We start from the raw sequence: 26,375 nt of genomic DNA, 5'->3' as shown, positions 1-26,375 counted from the left end.
CAGGAGCATCTGAAGAGCAACCAAAATAACATTTGTGTAATGATTGTTCCACAGTTTGGTGTTTCTAATCTAAGTATCCTCCTCCCCTGCTGACTCACAGCCTGTGAGGGGGAGTGAGGGACATTTGAAGCTCTGAGAGAAGTTGGGTTATGTCAAGCTCTTACTGCTGGGATCTCCAATTGTTTGTTTTGTTTTATAAAATTTCTCTGTTTGTATTTGAAACATGAATTTTAGCCACAACATTAAACAATTGGGAACACGCTATTCTTCTCAGGAAGAAAACGCTGTGAATGTTCTGCTCAGGGTATTTACCAAATGCACAGTGCTGAAGGGCAAAGTACCACTGCTAAACCAACAGAAAAAGATTGACTTCATTTTCTGTATTTACATCTGATTATTTTTCCATTTGTCGCAGCCTGCTTTTTCCTCCTCACTTTCACAAGTAGATTTTCCTTTCAAGGCACGCTGCTTTAATGAATTTTATTGCCTTTGGCTTAAATCCTGCCAAAGGTGGATTTTTTATCCTTTTGTGTGTTTAAAATTGCGGGATTGGATGGGAACAATTTGGGGCAGTTCCCACCGCGGGCAGCAGGGGGCGCAGCGCGCTCTGCCTTAGACGGGAAAGTTTTCCCTAAAAAATTTTGGGAAAGTTTTCTGTACTAAAAAAAAAAAATAAAAATAATTAAATTACCTTCGCATTCATTTTACATGAATTTTGTGTGTGAAATTTTACCGATCTTAAAACTGAGACTTAAAACTGCATGTGAAAGGGACAGGGGAATGAATATTTGTGTATGTAAGTCCATAATAACTGCCAAGGTTGTGATTTTTCTTGAAAACTTAATTGTCTGCAATAAGAAACATCTGAAAGTATGTTCCAAATAACTGTGCATGTTCCAGAAGCTGGAGAAGGACACTGAGTTATTCATGAGACTGGAGCCCCTCTGCTCTGGAGCCAGGCTGGGGGAGCTGGGTGTGCTCACCTGGAGAGGAGAAAGCTCCAGGGAGAGCTCAGAGCCCCTTGCAGAGCCCAAAGGAGCTCCAGGAGAGCTGGAGAGGGACTGGGGACAAGGGATGGAGGGACAGGACACAGGGAATGGCTTCAAACTGTCAGAGAATAGGTTTGGATGGAATATTGGGGAGAAATCCCTCCCTGGGAGGGTGGGCAGGCCCTAGCACAGAAACTGTGGCTGCCCCTGGACCCCTGGAAGAGCCCAAGGCCGGGTTGGACAGGGCTTGGAGCAGCCTGGGGCAGTGGAAGGTCCCTGTCCATGGCAGGGGTGGCACTGGATGGGTTTTAAGGTCCCTTCCAGCCAAAACCATTCTGTGATTCTTTGACTCTATGATTCTATGAAAATGTGACTACTCTGGTATGGATTCACCTTGGAACAGCATGAGCAAAACTGACCCAGTTCTTGCTGTGATTGTGATTGTGTGCAATTATATACATCAGCTGGTTTTCCATCAAATCCAACCCACTCCTTTCACATGTGAGCTATTTAATATCACAGCTCTTGCAAACCAAAGAATGAAGCAGAATTTTGTTTCATCAGAGACCACATAAACACAGAGCAGAGTGGTGGTCTCTACCCCAGATAATGTCATATCCTAAGGAAATAAATGGCAGCTGCAAGCAGAGAAAGCAGTGCAGGAACACTCAGAGGGGATATCAGCCAGCATGATGTGAGCCAGATCAGTGTCCCAGCAGTCTCATTATTACCTGGGGTTGTGCTAACACAGCCTGAACAGAGAACATGCAGGAGGATGTGAAAAAACTGCCTTTGCAGAAGTGGTGCTGCCCAGCTAAAAATTGAAGTGCAGCAAAGCAGAGATCAAGAGTGAATGTTTGAAAAGGCAGCAATTAAATGGTGGAGACTGGCATTGCTGGTTGATCAGAGGGGTTTGTGCAAGGAACAGGAGAGAGGAAGAGGATAAGCCAGAAAAAGCCTTGAAAGTGAAGGTAAAAATGAAAAAGAAGGAGAAAAAAAATAGAGAAAAAATAAAGAAACCTGATGATGAAAGCAATCTGTGCAGCAGCATTGTTCATTGACACCATGATCAACTAGAGCTGTCAGGACAGTAGGAAAAGACATTATAATAATCAGAACACAGAATAATAAGATAAGCAAAGGTTTTCAGACTGGAATTGGTGTCTCCTGTAGATTATTATGCAGGAAGTTTTCAAGACTTCCTGACTGAAGGTCAGTGAGGTAACAGTTCCCAGTTAATGAGCCAAACCTTCTGTCCTCCCCCTAACCTGTTCTACTTCTCTGCTTGACACTTTCATTTTCCTGGTATTGTAGGATGTGTCGCTCTGCTCCTGCCACTGATTTGCTGGGGGTCTGTCCTGCCTCACAGTGAGGGCTGGGTCTGCACTGCCCTCTCTTCTCAAGATTTTATGGCTTTCTTCATCCACATTCAGCCAGGTCAAGATGCAGCAGATTCTCAAATCGACAGGAATGTGCTGACTGGGGACACTGAGGAAGAATTTTAAAGAGAGGCCTGAGTGAAGCCATCCCTGTGAGCCAGCCCCTGCTTGCTGCAGGTTTCTATTTGGCAGGAAAGCTGCATTTGGGGCAGCAGTGGGACCAGCAATCTCATCCTTCTCCCATAAGGATCAGATACTCAGATTCCAGCTTTTTTCCCCACTGTTTCTTTTGTTCCACCTGTTGGTGATGAGGTTGTCATGTCAGCCAGCCAGAAGCCAGGATCCACTTGCAGTGGATCATTTTCCAGTGAAATATTATATATAAAAATAAATGTATTTCTATTTTTGTATTGCCTGGAAGGTGTCCCTGCCCATGGTAGGGGGTTGGAACAGGATGATCTGTAAGGTCCCTTCCAACCCAAACCATTCAATGATTCTCTGATGTTGGAGGTAAACATGCAGTAACAGATACTGACCTGACAGAGTGTCTTGCTCACAGAAAAAGTAAAGAGTGAGTGTATAATTCTTAAAATAAATATTTTCACTTTCGAGGTAAATTACATTTCTAGTTACCCCTGATATTTCTGAATTTTTTTCTGAAGTTAGCAAAATCATTATGATTCTGGTCCTGGATTTTAAATCACTTTAAGCACCTACTGTGATTATTAAAATCCCCATTCCTGTATGAATCTGAGATGTCAGAGGGCTGGCACTAACAAGTGTTCCAGGTGTTAGCAGGCCTGTGTTCTCCTGCAGAGGCATGAAGATGTTCCAGTTTTCATATACATTAAACTCACAGTGTACAAAACCAGAGAGCAGAGCATTTTACAGCTCCTTCCTCCACTCCGCCTTCTCATTTCCTGCACAGAAAACCCGGAGAATCTCTCTCACAGTTCTGCTGTGACCCAAATATTGTGAAACAGTCTGTTCCTCTGATAAATTTATCTAAATGCTGTCTAAAAAAATCCTGTGTTAAATTTCTTCCCTGGGAATGTCTAATTATGAAGCCTCGGGGGCAAACTATTCTCTGAGAGTTTGAATCTTCAGGGAGCAGATCTGCAAGGGACAACTTTTGAGATGCAAGTGTAAAAGCACAGCATGGAGGCACAGACTTTCTCTCCTTTTTTTGGCTGGTCACACCTTTTTGCCTTCCCCTCAGTGCATTCCAGGGAGAAACCATCAGAGAGAAAAGCCTCAGAGCCAGGGTGCTCTCCACACTCAAGCCAAACTGCTTCTCTTCTCCCAGCAAGCTTGCAAGGAAGCTTTCAAGATTCTCTTCATCATTATTCTTCCACTTTCTATTACACCAAATGCCACAGATTTCCGTGACAGCAGCATCTGACCTATTTTTTATTATGATTATTATTATTTTATATGTATATAGATGTGTACTGCCTGTGGTTGTCATCTTGTTTACAAGCTGGAGAGAGGTCAGGCGTGGTCAGGATCTGCTGCAGGTTCTCCAAGGAGCACTCTGTGCTGCAGGAAAGCACTTTACACCGAGTACATCAAATGTTCATTATCATTTTCCCACCCTGTGCTCCTGCAGAGAATCCTGGCCAGGCTCACCCTGGCGTGACCCCGAGGGAGGATTTGTGTCCAGCCCTCCCTGGCACGCTGCCACGGCGCTATCCCAGAGCCCAGGCAGCACCAGATTTATTTCCTGCCGCTCTGTGCCTTTCCCAAGTTGCAGATAAGAGGATCAGCCACGGAGAAGCTGTGTGGGATATTCATCCACGTTAAAACCGAGCAGGGAGTGTGTGGGATCGATGCCCTGCCAGAGACTCCCAATCAATCGACAGAGAGATCCCAGGATCTGTATGAACCGTGGATATCAGCTGGGAAATTCTCCCTGGGCACCAGTCCAGAGTGTTCTGGGTGATTAAATCTACCTTCTCTGTGACTCAGTTCCTGTGCACTGTAATCAAAAAGTGGATACTGATCTCCCTTATGCTCCAACCCAAACCCTCCCCACGCTGGTCCAAGTCTTGTCAATGGTTCCGTCTTAGGCTTTTTTATAATGGGGTTTTATCAGTGTTTTAATATGTATTTGAATCAGTTTATATATAATTAACAAAATTACAGGATTACCATTTTTTTCCCCCAGATCTTTATTAATCTACACGAACAGTTGGCTGAGTTTTTTTCTTATATATTTTTATAATATATAATATATATTATAATATATAACACATATGTATTATATAACATATAAAATAAAATATATGTTATATATTTTTATACATTTTTGTCTAGTTCCTTATTTTTAAACATACATATGCTTGTATTCTTAGCAAGTTACTCCAAAGGGGAAGAGTCCTCATTTCACTGTTGACTGACAAGCCTGAAAAATCTAAAAACACAGTCTCATAACTGACAACTCCACGAAATGTTGGATCCAGGGGGAAGACCAGTGACTCTTTTGAGCTGATATTTAAGAGTGCTCTGGAACATTTAAACACAAGTGGTTGAATTTAGAGCTAATGCCGTGAATTTGTGGTGAGCTATGAATTTTTCTAGAAACATTGTGCTGCTGTTGAAGCTTCTCCTCCACCTCTGGGGCGAGGCTGTGCCTGATGCTCGTGGCATCATTTGGTGTCTGGATCCTGTTTCAGATCCGTGCTGTACCACAGAGATGCTTCTTTTGTGCTGGGAACCATTAGGAAGATCTCAATAAACTAATTTCCCTTTGTGCCAGCCTCTAATCTGCAGCAATAAATCCAGGGGGAAGCTTTCCTAAGAGGAAGCAGATTTTGGAGGGGCAGATATCAATAAGTGGAATCAGGTTTTCTGAAGGGCTCAAATCTTATTTGGACAATGAAATGAAGGCCATGCTTTTAAAAGTGCTCACTTTAATAAAGGGCATTTTTGGTGTGTTTGTTTCTTCAGAAGATGCAGCTCTGTCTTGTGGTTTCCAGAAGGCTTTAACAATCTGGAAATCTTTGACTCAGCTGCTTTGACAATCTCCACGTGTGTGTAGCTCTAAAAATTCGGATTCTGGTGGTGTAATCTGCACCATCAGCAAGCCAGGCTCTTCTTGGAGTTTTGCATTTATTTTGTAATCTTCTGTAAAAATAATAAAAATAAATATCAGAGGTCATTCTTCCTTTATTCATTGCACATGGAGATTTTTTTCATTGCCCAGGAAGACAGAATGATGCTGCCAGCATTTTGGCAACAGGAATGAAATAAAATTGCAATCGTTCCAGCATTGCCAGGACTGATATCAGTGACATTCTCATAAATTCAAGTTTTGAAAGGAGAAATTATCCAGATGTTTTGGAAAGAACAGATCATGAGCACTTTACAAAGTGAAGAATATTTATCACAGAAGTTGAAAATGCACATAAAGCACAAGTAGTTCGCTGTGTGTTTTGTTTCTTTTTAAAATTATTTCTAAGAAAAACATCAATTTTTTCCCTCATGTCATCTAATGGTGTGGTCATTAATGATAAGGACATTTTTTTTCCATGGTTATCAGGCTATAGTCAAGTTAAATATTATTCCTCTGTACAAGTCGGCTCAAGCACTGTCCAAAACCTTTTTAAACCAAGCTGCTCAGCTCTTGGCACAACACATCTGGAATAAAAGCCACAGGCACTTTCACATGGAATGCCCTGGGTTGTCTTTCTTTTTTCTTAACAGCTTTGTGGGTGAGATGTTTGATTTTTAAAACTACATTTTCTGTAAGAAAACTCTTTACAATGCAATTCACATTGAAATATGTAAATAATCTGTAAATAATCAGTAATTATATTTACATCCAGGTAGAAAATTTGGGCTGTTGATGTCACAATAGCTTGTGAACCTGAATGGCAGCATGAGACTGACTGTGGGTGACCTGAGAAGATGTTCCCTTGTTATGATATGTATTAGGCTGCTAATCTTTCCAGTCTTTAATCCATAGTACTGCATTAAAAGACCAAAAATAGTCTCCACTGTCATTAAAGGACTGTTTCTGCTTTTTTTTTTTTTTTTTTTTTTCTTTTTCTTAAATGTAAATTCTGGTGGGGAGTGGAATGAATGTTCAGTGCTGACAAACAGAATCCTTCCTCTCCTCCCTTCTCTGTGGCACAGAGGTTTTCCACACTTCATTTTTCACCACTCTGGGCTTTGGAAATGTGTTTTTGAAATTAATGTTAGCTTGTTTTGTGCGTCAATGTTGTCACTTCTCAGTCCTTCTAAATTAAACAAATGTTTTAAAGCTGTGTTTGTCCAGCCAAACTCTTGTCATTTCAATTATTAGTGTTTCCAGGAGTGTAAACACTTGTGCAGAGCACAGACGGACGTGGTATAATTGGAAATCTTACCATTGGAAATGGCATTCTGCTTTCCCTGCGTCAACATGTCATAATAGAATGGTGGCACAGGAAAAGAAGTGAATATCCTGGATATTCCAGCTGATACAATTTTGTTTTTCACTTACATTTATTCTCTGGAATAAACAAAATGCAACATGAAAGTTACTATTTCTTTTGTCTCTGATAAATGCTATTAAGCTATCAGAAATAATAAGTTGAAGTATGATATACATAATAACAATTTACAATTCATCTTCACAAGGCAAAATTCTACTCTTGCAAAACAATCATCCCTTTCAATTGAAGATTTGTGGGAATATCGTAAATAAAATAGCCCACACCTTTCTGCTCACGTTGAAATGGTGGGAAATTTCACTTTGACTTCAGTGCCAGTGAAGACAAAGCACAGCCTCAAGCTGGGGAAGCTCAGGTTGGACATCAAGAAAAAATTCTTCATGGAAAGGCTGGTTAGGAATTGGAGGGGGCTGCAAAGGGAGGTTTGGAGTCCCCATTCCTGCAGGTGTCCAGGGAATGTCTGGACATTCATGGCCACTCAGTGCTCTGGTCTGGGGGCAAGGCGAGGATCTTGATGGTCTTGGAGGTTTATTCCAGCCTCAGTGATTCCCTGATCCTGTGTCGTCATCCTGCTCTGTCCAGAGATCTCTGCTGCTTCACAGACTGATACTCTGGAGCTGATGATTCCCAGCAGGGCAGCAGCACAAAGTCATTTACTCTTCGTAGCAGTTTAACATCAGAAAAGCCCTTTGGAGGTTCCAAAAGTGTCAGGAGAAGGTTTCAGGACAGATATATTCTGCTTGTCAGGGCCTCACCTCTATAGAGGGCCTTGACCTGCAAACTTAAACCCTCCAGGTACAGCTTGCACTCTAATGCAAAAACTGGGGGGAAAATAAGTTTTTGAGGGTAATTTTTGTCAGCTGGCAGTGTGAGTGTAATTATTTTATTTTTTTTTTTTTTAATTATGGGAAAAAAGGAAGGCCCCAGAGATGGTGATGGGGGTGGTGGCTCAGGCAGGGCCCACCAAACCCACCCAGCGCTTTCTCTCTGGCAGGTGCTCACCCGAGGAGAAGTGAGAAAAGCAAGCACGATACTTCCTCCAGAGATTCTCTCACTTTCTGACCATTTTCCATTCAGGGAACTTTCTGAGCCAGCTGTGGGCTGTGTTTGGCCTGTGACATCCCATTTCTGCCTGTCCCAGGCCATCCCACTACCCTGAGCCCATGGTCACACCCTGCACCAGCCCTGCTCCCGTGTTTGGTTCTTCTGGGCAAGCAATTCCAGGGGTCAGCTGGCCCTGGCCAAACCCACCTACTTTGTTCCTTACAAACCTGTGCCCCATGTTTCTCTAAATAAATCACAGAGGTTCCCTTGTTTAGCTGGTACAAGAGCAGTTTGTTTTTTCCACATGGTTTGAGCGCTTTGTTTGTATTTCAAAGTCTCAGTCTTTCTGCCTTTTTTGAGCATACAGTTGAAGACTGAAAGTTTGCCTACACAAGAGAATTGTTCTGATGCACTCAAAAGAGTGTGAATTCCTTTTTGGAAGAGATATTCAAAATTGTTTCAGAGTGATTGCTTGTGGGAAGGACAAAATCAGCAAAACAACAACGACAGCAAATGCTCCAGCTGAGGCAGAATTTTTTGTTTCTACAATATGGAAAGCAACAAAATCCAGGAAACATCCCAAAGGACCCCCATCACTCTTCAGTGTGTAACAGCATCAAGCTCTGATTCAGCTCTATAACTAGGAGAGATTTTACCATGCTCCTCATACTCCTGAGACATAAGAAAAGAAAGCAATGGGTTGTCACTCAGTATTCTGATAACTCTGATATAAAAAAATCTATTTTACACCCAATGTTCTGTCTATGATCAGCCATTTATTTCCAATTCTATGGAGAGCTGCTGTGAGGATAATGCACAAGCTATCTGCATGAGAAATGGGTTTTGCAAGGCTTTCAAGGAAACTCAAGTTGAAATAATGGCATCATTTATCTGTCACAATGGGAAGAAGGATTTTCCTGATTAGGACATATTGATGGACTGCAATTTCATCCCTGGGAAATTATTAATTATTGTAAGATACCATTTTTCTTCTCCCCAGAATTTTCTCAGAAATACTCTTTCTGTGACATTTCATCTCTCATAGGACTCTTTTTTCCCCCTGTACTTAGTGTTCTTTTTGACTTTGTTTTAATGCAGTACTGGCCTGAGTAAACAAGCTGTCTGTCACATGGAATAATTTAATAATAAAACCTGTCTCATGACCCAGGGCTTCCCAACCTGCGCTCTGAGGAACTTTGAGGGGAAAGGGGCAGAGAGGAGGACCAGTGTGACTGCAGAGAGAGGGATAAAGTTGTGGAGACTCGAAACACAGAAAAAATACAGAAAAAAGATGCAGAAACCGATGCTGAGAGAAAATTATTTCCAGAAGACAGACAGGTTCTTACAGAAATGTGTCTATTTATGTTACCACAGCCTACCTTTTTCTATTTTTTGGAAACATTTAAGGTATATTGTTGCCAAAGCAGGGGTAAAAACAATAAACAGGGTTTTTTTTTATGTTGTGAATGAATTTGTAGTAGGATCTGGAAAAACACAGGACTGGTCAAAACATGACAAGCTTAAGAATGGGAGCTTCAGCATTAAACTTGATGGGTGATTTCAGACAAAGAGAGAAACAAAGTTGATATTGCATGGAAAAAATAAGTTAGGAAAACCTGGCTCCTCAATTTATAGTATGAAGTCTGTGAATTAATGGAAACTGGTAACTGCTTTTGACCTAATTATGGCAAGTAATTATCTCACAATAGTTGCTGGTGGAGATGTCTCATGTGCTGGCTCTGTAGAAATTCCTTTGGAAGATTAAATTGAGCGAAGCAAATAATTTTTAGGCAGCAGTGTTGCAATGATCAGATCATCCTTCCTAAAAGGGCTTTGGAAAATGGACACTTGTCCTTTTGACTCTCTGGAGAGGGAAGCGGTTGTGATTTGCTTTGAAATGTGAGGAGGAATTGGCTTGTGAACTTCCTTATAGACCTCCAGCAGGAAGTGATTCCTGTTTGTTGGGTATTTCTCAGAAGCAGGAAATAATAAAACGGTCACAGTTGCCAAAACAGTTGATGGAGGTGTTCTCCTTGGCTCTCTTTGAATGGATCTGGGGCAGAACAGAGCCTGAATGCATGCTTCCTTTCTTATTGCTTTTTGATTAAGAAGTGTTGCAGACGGTGGATTGCTGTTCCAGAGGATGAGTACAAGCAAAGACATTTCAGGAGAAACCTCTGTCAAAATGAACCCAGGTACACTCCGAGACCTAGGGTGCTATCGATGAAAATATAGAAGGAACTTCAGAAGTTGTGCTTGTTACAGCAATAATCAAATTCTTTAGAAGAAAAAGCCTGATAAATTATCCAATGGGAACTTCTGTCAGGGACAGTCTGTAGGATATTGTCCAAACAGTCATACAGGAGTACATTTGCTATGAGAAGACCCCATAAATGGCGCTTTGGAGTCAGGAGCTCTGAAGATGCTGGCCAGGAGATTGGAAAAGCTGTGCTCTGATTTAATGACCATTTATATGCCTGAACACAAACAGGGAAAATGCTGACTCCTCGTCCAGATGGCCTGAACCAGAAGCAAATTGCAAACACTCCCCTGGGCAGAAGTGCAAGTCATGAGCTGCTGGGGGAATGTGCTCATTCAGGAAGAGGTAGCAGACGTCTTTCCTCCAGTTATTTGCAAAGGAGGGATGAGTTCCTGTATCACCCACAGAACATGAGAGCAGAGTAGGAAAAATGAGTGTCCAGGCAATTAAAAACCTCCCAGCAAGAGGAGCTGATGTCACAACAACACATCCCAAAGGTGTCTGGGAGTGAAACATACCATGCCCCTATAGTATCGCTGTGAGAGTGGCCTGGTCATGGTGACAAAGCCTGATATTGAAGGTAAATATAATAAAAGCTCTGTGTAAGTGCTGTGTATCCAAACTGCAGCAGTAAAAGGAGTTATGTGTTAAATACAGTAGGGCAAGGATGTGTTATAAGGGTTTGCCTGGTTGTCTGGGCACACATAATAGAGATTTCCTTTGCCTAGTGTGTCTAGTCACAATGTACAAATAATTTCTAGGTTTGAGATGAAATTGATGTGTTAGAGGAGACAGTAAAGCAATCCCAATGTGATCCTGTAGTGCCGTGACTGGTGCCATTTGGCTCTTCCCTGGGGCCTGACACAAGCCTGGCACACTCACCAATGTTTCAGTGAATGAATCTGGTCCAGAGTCACTGGCAGGAAAGAAATTGGAATCCAAAATGATTCAGCAGGTCTGTGAGATTTTAAGGAACAACAAAATACGCAGATTTCCCCAAACCTGATGTAATCCAAGTTGTGTTCATTTCAGATTTCCCAGTTTTGGTGGCTTTGTGATACAGCACAAAAGGAATGGAAATAAACACGTTTCATGTTTCTTGATAGAGCCCTTAATGAGAGTACAAAATGTTTCTTGGTGCTCCTCATGCTTTGGCATAAGTTGATTAAGGCAAAAAAAATCTATTCCCTCTGAAGAGGAAAAAGAAATTTGAAACATGTGCAGAATAGGTGGAGGCCAAATTAAAAATCTTTATATTTCATTGGATTTCAGATCAAATTTGGAAGTAGTTGCTCACAAAACAAAATCCATGAAGCAAGGGCATATGGCAACAGTTTCTAGGGCATCTGGTGTGATTCTCTAAGTTTAGAGAAAAGCTGGGCCATCCCTGTCATTGGTTATTTGGTGAAATGCCACGGACATTCCAGTCCTGCCAAGTTGCACCCAGAAACTGAGGCTTTTAAATTGAGATAGCATGTAGCAAGTTATTTCTGTTCTGTGATAAGTGTCCTTGTGCACTTTTCCCATCAGCAGATAAGACTTAATTTGAGTTAATTAGCTGGCTTTCATTCTTGTGAAATAAAACATCTTACACATGCTTACACAGACAGACAAGCACATAGATATACTGGGGTAGAACTTTTAATATGCATTTATTTCCCATATGTGTAAACTTGTAACCACGGGAATAACATTTATTAAAAACAATATGATTAATACTTGGCTTCTTTATGTATATATTGTGGTTTTACGTTAGCATAGTCATGATTTTTCTGAGTGTATTAATATGAGAGGATGCCATGGGCAGATGTTTCTGTATCCAGGGACTTGGGAATATTTTGTGTGTAATGTGAGTAAATGAAAATGAACAGGTCTATTATTTTATGCAACACTTGATGACATAAAACCAAGGTAAAAGTCTGTTGTGTATGTGCTGAATGCCCTAATTAGCGAAAGAGACTCGGTGAATGTTCCCTACACTTTTTGGTGAGGATGTTTGTATTGAAATAAGAAATGCTGAGGGATATTTACATTGCTACATAAAGATACACGGCACAGCGCAGTGGGGCAGGGCATCCTGTGCCCCTGACAGCGCTCACACCTCTGTGGCTGTGTTTGAGAGGGGCAGGAAGGGGAAAGGTGCTCGGAGCAGAGCGTGTGGCTGCACTCTGTTTGTTGTGGTGCAGGAACAGCGATTTGGGTGCAGGAAGCGCGTGTGGCGAGGGGGGCCAGGAGCAGCGGGGTGCAGGCTCTGGGACACGGGGGTGGCTGTGCTGACCCAGGGGAGGGAGGCAGGGATGGAAGGATGGATGGATGGATGGAAGGATGGATGGATGATGGATGGATGGAAGGATGGATGGATGGATGGATGGATGGATGATGGATGGATGGATGGATGGATGATGGATGGATGGATGGATGGATGGATGGATGATGGATGATGGATGGATGGATGGATGAATGGATGGATGCATGATGGATGGATGGATGATGGATGGATGGATGGATGATGGATGGATGGATGGATGGATCTCACTGCTGCTGCCCGGCTGGGGACAGGGGGCTGCCAGGGAAAGAAGGTGTGGGTTCCCACGGCTGACAGTGGGGAAACTGTGTGTGTGTGATCTGCCTGGGAGGTGTGAGGGAGAGAGAATGGGCTGTGTGGGCATGGAGGGAGCTGGGGGGTGAGAGGAGCCGGTCTGTGTGCAGGGGTGCGAGGGGAACCTCTGTGTGTGTGAGATACAGGGAAAGGGGAGCTGCTTTGTGTCTGTGTGTGTGCACCAGGGGAGCTTCTGTCTGTGCGTAATAGGGAACCTCTGCCTGTGAGTGTGTGGGGGACGGAGAGAGTGCGAGGGGAGATTCTGTGCGCGTTTTAAGGGAACCTCCGAGCGTGCGCGTGTGGAGAGAGTGAGAGGAGCCCGTGCAGGTAAATGTGAGACAGAAAGAGAGAGGAGAACCTGCGTTTATGGGAAAGCTGGTGAGAGGGGAGAGCCGGTGTGTAAGAGAGAGAGAGAGCCCCAGTGTGTCTGTGCGTGTGTGTGTAAGAGAGATCCCCGGTGCGTATGTGTGGCTCTGTGTGTGTGTGAGAGCCCCGGTGCGCGGTGCCGGAGCTGACGAGGACCAGCAGGTGCTGCCGCCCCCCCGTTCTCCCCCGGCGCTCCCCGGCGGGGGCGGCCCCGCGCCCGCCCCGCCCCGGCCGGGGGCTCGCTCGCTCGCTGAGCCGCGGGCGGAGCAGCCGGCGAGAGGGTTCGGGATCCTCCTCCGCTCCGACGTCAGGCTGGGAGCGGGAGGCAGCGCCCAGCGCCGCCGTTGCCAGAGGCTCGGCGGCCGCCGGACGGGGCGGACGTCGGGGCGGCGACTCCCGGAGCGGCGGGGGGTGGGGAGGAGGCGCTATGGCCGACGTGTTCCCGGGCTCCGAGCCCGGCGCCGACCCGGAGGCAGCGCGGCGATTCGCTCGCAAGGGCGCCCTGAGGCAGAAGAACGTGCACGAGGTGAAGGAGCACAAATTCATCGCGCGCTTCTTCAAGCAGCCCACCTTCTGCAGCCACTGCACCGACTTCATCTGGTGAGAGCCCGGGGCGCGCGTCCCCCCCGCGCCCGCCGCCGCCCGGGCCCGCTCCGCCGCGGGGGATTCCCCGCCTCGGGCAGCCCCGGCTCCGGTGAGCCGCCGTCCCTGCCCTGCCTTCCCTTCCCCGGGCGGCCGGGTGCCGGTGCCGCCGCGCTCTCCGGGACCGGGCAGGTGACCCCTCTGGGGTGACCCCCCGGGTCACCTCGCTGTCCCGGCGCTGTCGCATCCCCCTCCCGGCGGGCTGTGTGCGGCTGCCGCTGCTCGGGGGCTTTCGGGGCGGGGGGAGCCCCCAAACTTGCCGGAGGGTCGCAGAGACCGGCAGGGTCCGCAGCCCAGCGCTGGGGCCATCGCTCCCCACATGGCCCAGAGCCGTGTTCCTCACCCCTCGTCCCCGGCTTGTGCTCGGCGGGGCTGGGGGGCTCAGGCGGGCACAGCCGCGCTGGGACGGAGGGTGCCCGTGTCAGAGCGGGGCGTTGCTGGGTGGCAGAACTTGGGTCACCCAGCCTCAGCTCCTGCCCTGTGCCTGCCCTGCTCCCTCCCCGTGCCGAGGCCGGGCAGGCACCGTGGCACCGCCGCTCCGCTCCGCGCCGAGGGAAGGGAGGGGTGGTTTTTGTGAGAGAAGGGTTCCTGCGCGAGGGAGCAGGAAAACTCCCTACCAACACCCTCATTACTAAGCTGGCAGGGGGAAATCCAGCCATGGGTCGGTGGCGGGGCAGGGCAGGGCAGGGCAGGGCAGGGCGGCAGCGCCGCGCAGGCCGGGCCGATCCGCGCCCCGTGAGGGGAGAGGCGGCCCCGGGCCGGGCTCGGCAGGAGCCGTGCGAGCCTCGGGGCTCCTGCACCTGCAGGGCAGCACAGACAGCTCGGGATCCCCCTCCTTCACCTCCTCCAGACCTGCTCCGGCTCTGGGTGCCGAAAGCCAGAGCTGTGATTTATTTTGGCCAAAGTTGTAAAAGGGTCCGCTCGCAGCTGGCTCGGTGTCTGTGGCACGCTTCTTGCTCTTTTTATGTGTGTTTGTGTGTCTGGACATGGACCTTTCCCTTCCTCCCTCAGTTTTCCTCTGCTTGCATGCTGAAGCAAAGACTGTGCTTGTGGTAGAAATGATTGAAATACATTCAGAGTAAGGAAAGAAAGCTGACATGGTAGACTGCACAAGAAACAAGTCAAATTTCTGAGTTTTTCTTTTTCTTTTCTTTTTTTTTTTAGGTTTTTGGGGGTATTTTGGGGTTTGGTTTTGTTTTTTTTTTTGGTTGGTTGGGGTTTTTTTTCAGGTTTTTTTTGAGGAAAAGGTGGAGTTGAGTATGGTAAAAGTGAGAGACCTACAGAAACTGCTTCAAAGTTAATCTAAACCAGAATGAGTTGGGAGGTGTGAAAAACCACTGCAGGGTTATTGCCGAGCGGGGTTTGTGCACACGAGCAGCACAATTATAAAACAAAGCAGAGCTCTGTCATGAATGACAGGGTGGATTTGGAATTAAAAGGGTATCCTGTGGCTGACAGGTGGCAAAGAGCGACTGTGCTCTTGTCTTGTGGTGCTTACTGAGCCTCGGGAAGCTCTTGGCATTCCTTGGAAGAGTATCTGACACCTCGAAAACTTGTTACGTTTTCTGATTTGGGGATGGGCCGCTCTCAAACAACCATCCTGCACCATTGAAAGTGTTTCCAAAATAACTTGTGTCAATTAATAATGTTTGAAGGTATAAAGAACAGTAAATACAACCTTTCCATGGACTACTTCAACAAATTCTTTTCCTTAGATTATGTTTCATCAGGTAATATTTACCAAAATAGTTTAGTGCCTCTTTACCCTGTCCAGCAACTTTCACATCTTTGCTTTGGTTCTGGACTGTTGATATTTTTTAAAAGACTTTTTACTTAAAACTCACATTGCAGCTACTCAGGGAGCGGAATGGGCTGCAGCTCTGCAGGGATTCAGCTCAGACACTGAGGAACAGCCGTGTTTCTGCAGTAGATAAAAAAGGAATATTTACAAATAAGTCTATTTCAAAGCATTAAAAATTGTCTCGTCTATTTCATGTTCTGAGTCCCGCCATCAGCTTTCATGTGTTTGCATTTCCACACTTCCAGCTTTTGAGTTTTGTGAAGATGAGTGGTAACAGCATCCAAATGACAATATAGGCACATGTGCTGCCAAGTAAACAAATAATTTGATTTTTCTCCTGGTTTTCGTAGTTCTGGTTTGCTTATAGTAACAAGAAGTAGCAACGTCTGCAGAGAAATGTAGAGAAATGCTCTAAGCTGTGTCATTTCAGCTTCCACCTGAAGGAACAGTGCACTGAAGGTTTTGTCTCTTCCATAAATAAATAAATAAAAAAGTGGAGAAATTTTTGATGTATGTATTTTTTTAAGAAAGCGTTTCATGAAGTTGATAATTAAGCCGCGTGTTGTTAATTGCACACAGCTTCTCCAGCTCATGGCTTTTGTCTGTGTTTGAGTGTGAGCAGCTCCAGCTCTCCAAATGAAAAACAGGCTGCAAAGAAAAAGGCAGAGAAATGTTTATAGGCAGGATACTCAAAACAGTTATTTTTGTGGGAAGAGAATGTTAGATGCTTAAAGATAAACAAATAAATCCACAGCAGTGGAGTTTGCCAGAGGTATAAAATGTGTTGGAGCTCTGGATACCACTGTCATTGTATTCATTGCACAAGTGTTACACACACATTTGTATTTCGTTATGGAAATGGAGCAGGGAAGCTGGAGAATAATCAGTATGAAAATCAGAGGCCTTCTCATTGTCTTCTCATTTATGTTGAAACAAGCAAAACTTTTCACCTGCCTGCTTTCCATAGAGCAAACAGCTGGACTCGAGCTGAGCCTCACAACAGCGGCTTGTAATCCCAAAATCTGGACGAAACCCCAAGTCTGGTTTGTTTTATGTGCCTTTGCTGGAACTTGGACCATTTTACGTGGCTGTTAAGTATACATGTGGCATTAAATGAGTTGAAATATTATGCAGCAATCACAGATGATGATAATTGTAGATCCAAAATAGCTTGTAAAATAATAATAATAAAAAAATTGTTGCCAGAAGCTGAAATTACATAGCTGGTGACAGCTATTGTTCTCTGCTTTGAAATGGGTGGGCTGGTCTGTGTTGTGTATTTGAAAATCTGTTGCTGTCGTAGCAAAACCTGAAGTAATTTAATATGAAGCTATTTTTATGTTTTTAGAGATCATTGAGTAGAAATTAAAATCAAATATACTAAGGCAGTTTTTTTCCTTCTTTACGCAGGGGATTTGGGAAGCAAGGATTCCAGTGCCAAGGTAAGCCACACCTGCTTTGCTGGCACACACAGGTGGTTGCACCTCATTTTAAAGGTACCCAAAACTTGCCAGCAGCAAGAGAGAAACAATCCTGGAAAATCTAAGCAAGCATCTAAGCCTGTGTGAATTCTAAAAGAAGATAATGGTTCAATAAAAGAATTATTGATATTTACATAATTTACATTGAACAACCAAGTAATTATTTAAACTGTAATAATATAAAAAGTTGGTGGATTTTTTTTTTTTTTAATCCCAGCACAGTAAATATCATATAATCTGCATGATTCCAACTTTTCATGGAAATAATCTGTGCAATTTAGCTTTGCAGAGATCATTTTTCTCATCAGAAGCTCTTGTCTGTGTGGGCGTTTTGGAAAATGGATTCACTTTTTAGTCATATGGCTTCTTTTCATAACCCAAAGTCCCTGGTTTTCATTTTCATACAATGCATGTCCAGGGGGACCTTTGGCTTTAACTCTGTATTAGGACAAGACAATTCTGTCTTATGTAATACTGAATTACAAAAAAAGAAAAATCCACCTGTATAAAATCACTGATTTAATAAACCTTCTAACCTTGAGAAACTGAAAGCTGCTGTAGTATAACTGTAAATTCTGTATTCTCACACAGCCTGCATTTCTGCCAAATACTTCTCATTATTTAGCATTTAATCATGAAATAACCACACCCAACTAGTGCAGGTTTTTTGTTTTGTCATATGTTTGCTTAATTAGGATGAGCATTTTTGTCGTCCCTCTCACTTCCCCACCTTCTCCCCGTCACTTCTGCTGCAGCTGCATGTTGTGTACTCATTAGTTGGCCTTTTCCTTCTTTCTTTCCTGGCATTTCTGATGGGTATTTGCTCTTGCCTTAGAGCACATTTGACTCTCCCAAATGCTGTTTTTACTTAGCAGTTAGGGAAATGATGGATTCTGTGGTATTTTCGTGAAAGTTGATGTGAACTGATGCTTCTTGAAATTAAACCTCTGAGAAAGTGGATGTCAAAGACTGATGCCTTTTAAAGATTCACAATAAATAAGTTTTCTTTCTGCAAGCTGAGCCTTGCTGATACACACAGCATTTCCTGATGGAGGTAAGCAGACATCCATGATTTTCTTCTCTGTACCCCAAAACACTAATATTACATTTTTTAGATATCCTCCAGTTTTTTACCACCCATCACATCCAAAACAGTGCTGTAGATGAGTGTGCAGTGCTTAGGTGGTAATGTAATGACATTTCCCAGTCTCACTCAGGACAGTTCCTAATTCAGGAATTATTTAGAGGTTCATTACAGATTTCTGTTGATACACAGAAAATAATTGGGGCTGCATTTAAATGGTGCAGTTTTCCAGATTAGCCTTTGCAGCTTGCAGGGTGCTGACTTTCTCCTGGCTCACACTGGGCAGGATCCCCTGCCCTGAGCCACAGATCCACCCTGGCCTGGCAGCTCATCTCCAGGGATGGAATTCTTTCCACCATGGTAATTCTGGTGAGCCAGGAACAGCTCTGCAGCTGAGGATTGATCTGTACAAAGCCAGCTGGAGTTCTGGATTCAGTCTCGTTTCCCCTGCAGATGCCATCCGTGGCCACAACCAAGAGTAAAAGCAGTAGAGCAGCTCTGATTATTTTTAAATGCCTCAGAAGTGATACTTAGATTCCTAAAAAGTATGTTCAAACTTGACTTTTGTCTGTATCAGAGCGAGAATCTACACTTCCTCTTTGGAGAATGTTGTATCCAGTGGGTTTGTCTGTGTTCTTGATCAAAATCTCTGAGCAATATTCTGATTATACATGGTTTGTAGCAAGCTGTTGTTTGTGCACTATTGAGTAAAAGGTTTTTAACTATCATTCATTAAACTTGTGTTCCTAATCAGAGTTCATACTCTTGGGACAATACTCTTGAAAAATAAAGATTCCATGATAAAGTTAAGCCACTGAATCAATGGCTTTTCAGTTCAGCTTTCTGAAGCTTCTGTCTAAAAAGTCACCAGCTAAAGCTGGAAAGGCAAATTTGTGGTCAAAATTACTGAGACCACGAGAAATTAAAACCAAAAATCTGAAACTAGAAGGTAGGCTGCAGAAAAAAAACCCCAATTTCTGTAATGAAGTGACTGTCTTTACAGAGAAGAATGAAAAATGGAGAATAAAATGGAATTTTCATATGACATGAAGGAAAGAATATTGCAGTGACAGCTCTTAGCATGACTGCAGTTCTTGGTCCTTCAGTGTTTCCATTATAAAAAGCCTTTTCTACTCTGTTTTCAAGAGTGTTGTAAAATCTCCCACTAGACACAAACTTGATCTCAGGCAAAATTCAGAGCTGGGGGTTTTGTTATTTCCAAAGTTGTTTGAAATTCCTCTGGCCTTTGATACCAAGGAGAAGAGGAAGATCCACAACAGTCGCACATCACACCCAAATGATGTTTCTACTATAAAAAACTGCAATTCTATCAATATTTGTATTAGAGTTCTTTAATTAAACAAAAGGTCTTAGTTGTTATGCAGTTTTAAGTATTGCAGCAAATGTAGTAAGTTTCTGTATATTTTTAAAACTTCCATTAAAAAAGTGTCACAGAAAATCCAGTCCTGGTTTTATTTTTAAGATGCCCTTAAACAAAATACTTTGATTTAATATAAATTTTATTAGAATTTTAACTGTGGTATAGTGAAATGATCTGGTTTTGGACCATTAATACCTTTTTTCATTGGACTTCCTTAGATCCTGTTTTCACTTATGTGTTGTCACTTTATTTCAGATTTTGATGCCTGTTTCTGCTGTCGTGTTCAGCTTCAGCATTACATAAAGACATTTAAATGAGCTATTTGGAATTGAATTATTTCAACTAATTGTCCTAAAACATTTTGCAAGATAATTTTTTTTCCACCTCCTTATTTTTGTGGGATCCTGATGAATTTGCAAAAGACAGAAAATTAAATTTTGGTGTGGTTTTAAAGCCCAGAATGTGGCAGAGGGTCAGGTGCAATTGCATTATTACCACACAAATGCTCAGCAAGGGACAGTCCACATCCTAAGTAGTTTGTCTTCCTTAATGGGTGTATGTTAACGTGGCTGCTGAATATTCCAGCAAACAGAAGCTCAGAAAGGCTGCTTAGGTTTGCAGCCAGGAGCTGGGATGTGGAGTTCATGGAGAGGAGGCAGAATTCGGTTGCGTGGTTGGAAAGATGATTTTTAGAGAATGAGGTTGGGCATCATAGAGTAGCAGTGGAAAATATGTGTTTTTTGCCACGTGTGGGTTTAAAAATGAGCTTGAAGGACTTCAGCTGGATTAATGTTCTCCTAGGGACAGAATTCAGGAAGAATTTCTTCACAGGAAGGGGCGTCAGGCACTGGAAGGGGCTGCCCAGGGAGGTTTGGAGTCTCCATCCCTGGAGGTGTCCAGGGAATAACTGGATGTGGACTCAGTTTTCTGGGATGGTGGCATGGTGGAGGTTGGTCACAGCTTGGACTTGATGGTCTGGGAGTTGTTTTCCAACCTCAGTGATTCTGGGATTCTGTGACATTTTTATTCCTGTTATTAGAAAGCTTTTTGCAGTTTGATATTTGTGGTTTGTTGTTGCTTTATAGAAACATGAAGTATTTTAAATATTGTGCTTGTGAAACGGGAGTTCTCATTCTGCTGTTTTGCTTTTGCTGTTTGCTGTTGATCATGTCTGTGGCAAACACGATGGGAGGATTATTCCAGGGAGGTTTGGCTTTGTTTTGTTTTCTTACATTGTCAAGCAGGCCAGCAAGCTGTCTGTAGCACTGAAAGCTTTCCTCTGATGTGCACCTGGAAATACATTGCAAGAGCAGTGTGAAAAACGGAATAATTTAAACCTTTTTCAATCTGCCACAGTATGAAAGTTCCTCTTTTGAGACAGCAGACTTTAAATTAAGCAAGCAATTAAGTTAAATTTTGGCTTCATCATTCTTTGATAGACTGTTACACTCTGAGTGTAACCTATACTTGTTTCTTTCTGTTGGGTTTGTAAGAAGCATTTTTCTGCTGAACAGAGATCAACAAATAGGAACTCAGTAAGATGTGAAGAACAAACATTGTAAAACATGTATTTATGTAGGTTTAGAGGTTGTTTTAAGTTCAGCACTGAAGGCTCAGCACGTTTCCTCAGGGCAAAAATATTTTTAGTTACAGTAATATAAATGTGATCAGCTCATGCTCCTCATTAAGGGTCTGTTGCTAATTCTCTCCTAATGGTCAAAATTTGTGGTTGTTAACAGCAAGTTTTCCCTCTTTTACATGGTTGCTGCAGGCTTTACTGAAGTGCAATATTCTGCTGTAGTTCAGCTGTGAAATACATTTGGCTTAAGGAGAATAACGAGCTAAGGAAGGGTTTCAAGTTTGTTTCAAAATTTACATAAATAAAAATTAGAGAAATCAATTAAAGCAGATCATTATGCTTCCCTAATCTGGACAGCTATTGCTCTTTCCACTGTTTTTTTCCTGTCTTCCCTCAATTTATTTTCAGATCAGTTTTCTCTGAATGCTGAATTTTACCTTCCATTGTTGTCCTGAGCTTCTTGGAACAGCTTGTGCCATGCTGGGTCTGGGCTACGCAGACATCTACAGAAATTCCTTCCCTAAAAAGGGAAACAGGGGCATTTTATTAGTTTTTAATATTCAAATATTGTAACATTGGCACATCAAACCAGCACTTCATTTCCTCTGCATTGTTTATCTTTTATCTGATGGTTCCTGACCTCTTTTCTACAACAAAAAGACCTGAGAACCCCCTGTTGCCACCTAATTTTTAAATCACGTATTTTCATTAAAAATATTGTATTAAAGGTCTGTGTAGTTACTTGGTTGGGAAACTAATTTTTAATGCTCTGTGATCTGAAGATTTGAACCACTGAAAACTCTGACCACTTCCAACCTGGTTGACACACACAGTTTTCATCAATCCTCAGTGCTGATATACTTTTAGTAGATGCAGCACCATTTATTCTGTTTTGTGTACAGTTTAAGGCTTAATCCTTGGTTTTCCATCCTGGTGATTGTGTTTCCTCTACAGTTTCTTCTTCCTTTTACAATCTTCATTTTCCTTGGTAAGCTAAGAAAGAAAAACCTATTACATTGCTGCGTTGCTTCCCATAAAAATAATTTGTCTTCCTTACTTGGAAATGTTTTTGCCAAAGGGTGGACAATACACAAAGCAAGTTCCCCTTTCTATGCCAGAACTGCTTCTCTGGTATCATTATCATTTTTGTGGTGAGATGGGGTATTACAGACCGGGGCTTGAACAATGTGGGTGTTTTGCTTTGTGCTCTTTATATTATTTATTAGTCATGTGCTATAGTTTACATTAACTAATGTTGCTGTAAGCCTGAGATTGTGAAATTAATTCCATGGAAGGCTGTGACTGTGGAGCTTGAAAGTAAGCATGAAATCTTCTGAAATGGGAATTCAGTAAAAATACACTTCCAGCAGCTGCCTCGTTAATGTATTTTCATGTGCATAACTTGGAGGTATCTGTTCAAAAATGGAACCCCCCAGAGCAAAACCCAAACAGTTACACACACTCCCCAAAAAATCACAACCCAAACAAAATAATAAATAGCACCTGGGAGCATAAATTGGATCTGCACACAGCTTCCAGGATTCCTCTCTCTCCTTTGTCCTTCCCATTGGCCTTTTGTCCTCAGCCTGATCTGTGGCCTGTGTATTTCTGGACCCCTTCTCAAAGGGCAGTAATTTTACTGATCTGCAGATAATTTGACATACATACACACAGATAAGATGCTTGTTGTGCATTTGTCTTGTCAGCTTCTATTTATTGTTCCTCCCCTCCTTTGGCAGTCCTTACTTTTGCAACATCTGACCCATTTTATGAGGAAATATGGTGCTGTTAATTGCTGATGCCTGTGAAAGTAGAGATTCTGTTCCTATTTCTGCAGGTGAACTCAAGAGACCTTTGAAAAACTGCCCATGTTCTGAGTTTTACCTGAGAACAGTGGTGATGGCTGAAACTCCTGAGTGTTATTGAGTGCAGACACGTGGGTGCTGGTTGAGATCAGGAGAACCCTTTGGAAATGTGTATCCCAGTCATCCCAGCTTTGTCTGTGGTGCTGGCTGGTCCCAGAGCTTGCTTTTCCTTTGGGTGCTACAGAGCAGGTGCTGGAGGGTTTTGGTTCCTGGATCCCACTGCAGCTCATCAAAGATAAAATCCCTGAAACTGAGATAGTATTGAACAGTTCACAGCATTTTCCTCTGCAGATGTGTTCCTCTTGGAGCATTACCTGACAATGTAGGTGTGGAGCTGCTGTTACACAGCCACACATGGTGTTCATTTTATACAAGATTTCTGTGGATGCCATGAGCAGAAGTTAATGAATTGTTGGAAAGAAAGTTGCAGGAAGATGAAGAAAACAGATTTCCCTGTTGGGATGCATTGATAATTATTCCTTTTTATGTTTGCTTTTGTGGGTTGTTTCTCTTCAGGGTGAGAGGTAAAAATAATAAGTTATTTAACAAATACTTTAGGCTCAGTTCCTCAGCTTTTCCATCTGCAGTTGAAAGTGTGAAAGTCTAAGAAAGAAGGACTCTCTTGTGTATAATTAATAACAGGAACTACCCTTTAAGTGCTTTTAAATTCTTGTGGATGCTGAACATTTTAATTCTAAGTGTTTCCAGCAGTGCCTGTTGAAGGCTTGCAGAGGCTGGGAGTGCTTGGAGCTGGTTATCAGCCGTTAATTTTTCAATTTCAGCTATTTATGAATAATGCCTTCCATAAATGTGATTCATAACTCTTACCTTCTAAGTCAGGCAGCCAAATGTGCATATGTAACTTTCTGTGCATTTCAGTGTCATTTACTCTGGTTTCTTAATTAGAATGTCATTTACATTATGGTTTTTTTGTTCCTTATTACATACTAAGGACTATAAGGCACTGCAGGCACATAGGTCTTGTTTTCAGCTTATCTTCTAGTTGACTTAATTTAGATTTTGAAATCACATTATTGTATTAATTAAAATCTTTTCATCAAATGAGCTTTATTAGAAGTCTGGAATATGTCTTTATAAACATAGAAGTCTACTGGAATTATTTTTGTCCTGTCTAGTTTACAAAATATTCTTTTTTACTTTTCATTTAGACTGATACAGAAACACACTTCTTGAACTAAAAGTTCAAATTGATCCAGAAATACCAAAAATATAATCATTATTGCTCTTAGTTTGCTACTTTTTGGTTTTTAAAATGAAGCTGCCAAAGTCTAATTAATGCTTGCCTTTATACAAAGGCCTGTCAAGATTTAGAAGATTTGCTCATCATTTACTATCACAAATAGAGGTTTTGCCACTGTCAGAAGTGTCAGTGGATGGACAGTGATCAACACAAATTACATATTCAAGGCTTTATTTGCCTTGTGTAGCAATTGTCAAGTTGTCTTCTTTTTGCTAAGAAAACAGCTCATATTAAAAAAAAAGTGATTTTTAACTAGAGTTGCCCCTTATTTGTCTTTAACTTCAATTAAAAGCATTATATACAGCTCTTAGTATTGTATACACTGCGAGCATTTCCATAGAGTTAAATGAAGCTTTTCACTTATTCTGATGCAGAATCTTATGAAGATTGTGTTTCTGAGAATTCAACATTTTTATCCCTCTAAACGTTCCTTACACTGATGGCACAACTGAATACTGGTGGCAATTTATTTTGCCATTTTCAAATATAAAATCTACAAGAATCAGATGTTTAGAGATTGGGTTCTGTGTGCCTGGGTTTTGAAACCAGGATGTTCATGGGGGTGTCTACTTAGAATATGTTTATAATAAAAAGGATTGGTGACTCAAAAGTGCCTCAAATCCTGACCTTCCTTATTTTACTGCTAAATGAGGTAAAGCACACATGGCAAGGCACGGACTGTAGATAGAAATTCCCATTTTGAAGAGTGCTGAAGGTTATTCCCAATGTAACTCACTTCCCAAAGCACAGATGCTTCACTCTTCCTTTTCCTTTGAAATTATCAGCATTTCTAACTTCCCTGGAATGTGTGCTGAATGTGGTATTTCAGCTCCTTAGTAAACAAGCCATTATTCATGTCCAAGGAGGAGTTGGAATAGTACTTTATCTTCTTTCAGCTTCTAGTGTGTGTGGGTTTATTATTTTGGTTTTTACTCAGCAGCATTAGCCAGAATCCACCTCAAAGTATTCTTGTTCTCAAGAAATTGGCCTTTAATATTAAAAAACAAAACAAAATGAAAAAAAGGTGAATCTTTATGTTGGAGAGTGCAGAAATAATCCTTATTTCATGCAAAGCCGTTGTGCACACCAGTGTTTTACTGGGTTGATTTTAAGTTTCTTTGTTTCTTAAGGCATTGCTGTTGGAAAAAATCCCCCTCATAGTTACTTTTGCTCCTCTATCACCCTGTGTTCATCTTCACAGCACCTCCTGGTTCCTTGGAAGGGGTGTTACCTGCTCCTGTTCCCTAGAACCTCTTACCTGAAATACTTTTGCATTTCTTGCATCCAGGCTTTGATCCCGAGAGGATTTTTGTGTGCCTGAAGGTGATACACCCTGCAAGGTGCTGACAGGCCCTGGGCAGCTCCATTTTTCTCCTGTTCCAGAATTGCATAAAATAGATCTCAGCCTAACAATTCCCTGAACCTGCTCCTATAAAAATGTTACAAAATAATGCGAAACATAGGAACATAGAAACAGTCTAAGTTTATTACAAAATTCATCTACAGTTACTTCCACTTCTTTTCATTGTGACAGGTTAGCTGATGGAATTTGTGATGTGCTGTAAAGTTAGATTTTGGACTGTTCCTACCATGTCTGCAAACTTTAAATTAATTAAATTTGAGATATCAGTTTTATATCTTCCCTTTTTTGTCATCAGCTTTTACAAATTACATCTGCTGGATGTAATTTTATAGAGTGAAACTTCTCTGTTAAAACAAGTGATGTGGATGCAGCAGCCAGCAATATGTACATTCCTCAGGGTGGGTTTTTCAGTTATGTGTATGTGCCATTGAGACAAATGCTGCAACATTACAGAAAGAGTGGAGAAAAATATGATTTCATTTATGGTCTCTTTCAAATAGTTTGATGCCTAGATATAGCTCAGAATTCCTTTTGATCATGTTGAGACTTGTGAACCTTTAAAACACAGTAAAGGGCTCAATAAATCTTGTTGTGCAGCTTAGTTAAACTATATATTTTTTGGTTTTTTTAATGCAGTGTATGGCCAGAACACACAACTGTGGTAATTGCCAAAGATCCTGGGGAATATTGTGTTTTGTTAAATATTAAAACTTCCTAAAGTATCACTCTTAGCCCAGTATATCAGTGAGGAAAAGTGGTATTTTTTTTAATGGTAATTTATTTCTTTGTAATCACAGAATGGTTTTGGCTGGAAGGGACCTTAAAACCCATCCAGTGCCACCCCT

The 26,375-nt window shown here is 42.3% G+C and overlaps 1 protein-coding gene across 3 annotated transcripts in view; it reads left to right on the top strand.

Moving 5' to 3' along the window:
* The first annotated feature begins 13,312 nt into the window (after positions 1–13,312).
* PRKCA (protein kinase C alpha) overlaps positions 13,313–26,375 on the top strand; it is a 135,303-nt gene continuing 122,240 nt past the window's right edge. For all 3 annotated transcript variants that reach the window (XM_086856977.1, XM_086856976.1, XM_086856974.1), the window contains exons 1-2: positions 13,313–13,673; positions 16,927–16,958. In XM_086856977.1, the coding sequence (XP_086713103.1) occupies positions 13,501–13,673; positions 16,927–16,958 (205 nt within the window). In that variant the 5' untranslated portion in view covers positions 13,313–13,500. The remainder of the gene's footprint in view (positions 13,674–16,926; positions 16,959–26,375) is intronic.

Source organism: Cyanistes caeruleus, chromosome 19 (genome assembly GCF_971803275.1).
Source record: "Cyanistes caeruleus chromosome 19, bCyaCae1.hap1.1, whole genome shotgun sequence".
Classification (NCBI taxonomy): Eukaryota; Metazoa; Chordata; class Aves; order Passeriformes; family Paridae; genus Cyanistes; species Cyanistes caeruleus.
This window is presented reverse-complemented; position numbering and strand designations above follow the sequence as displayed.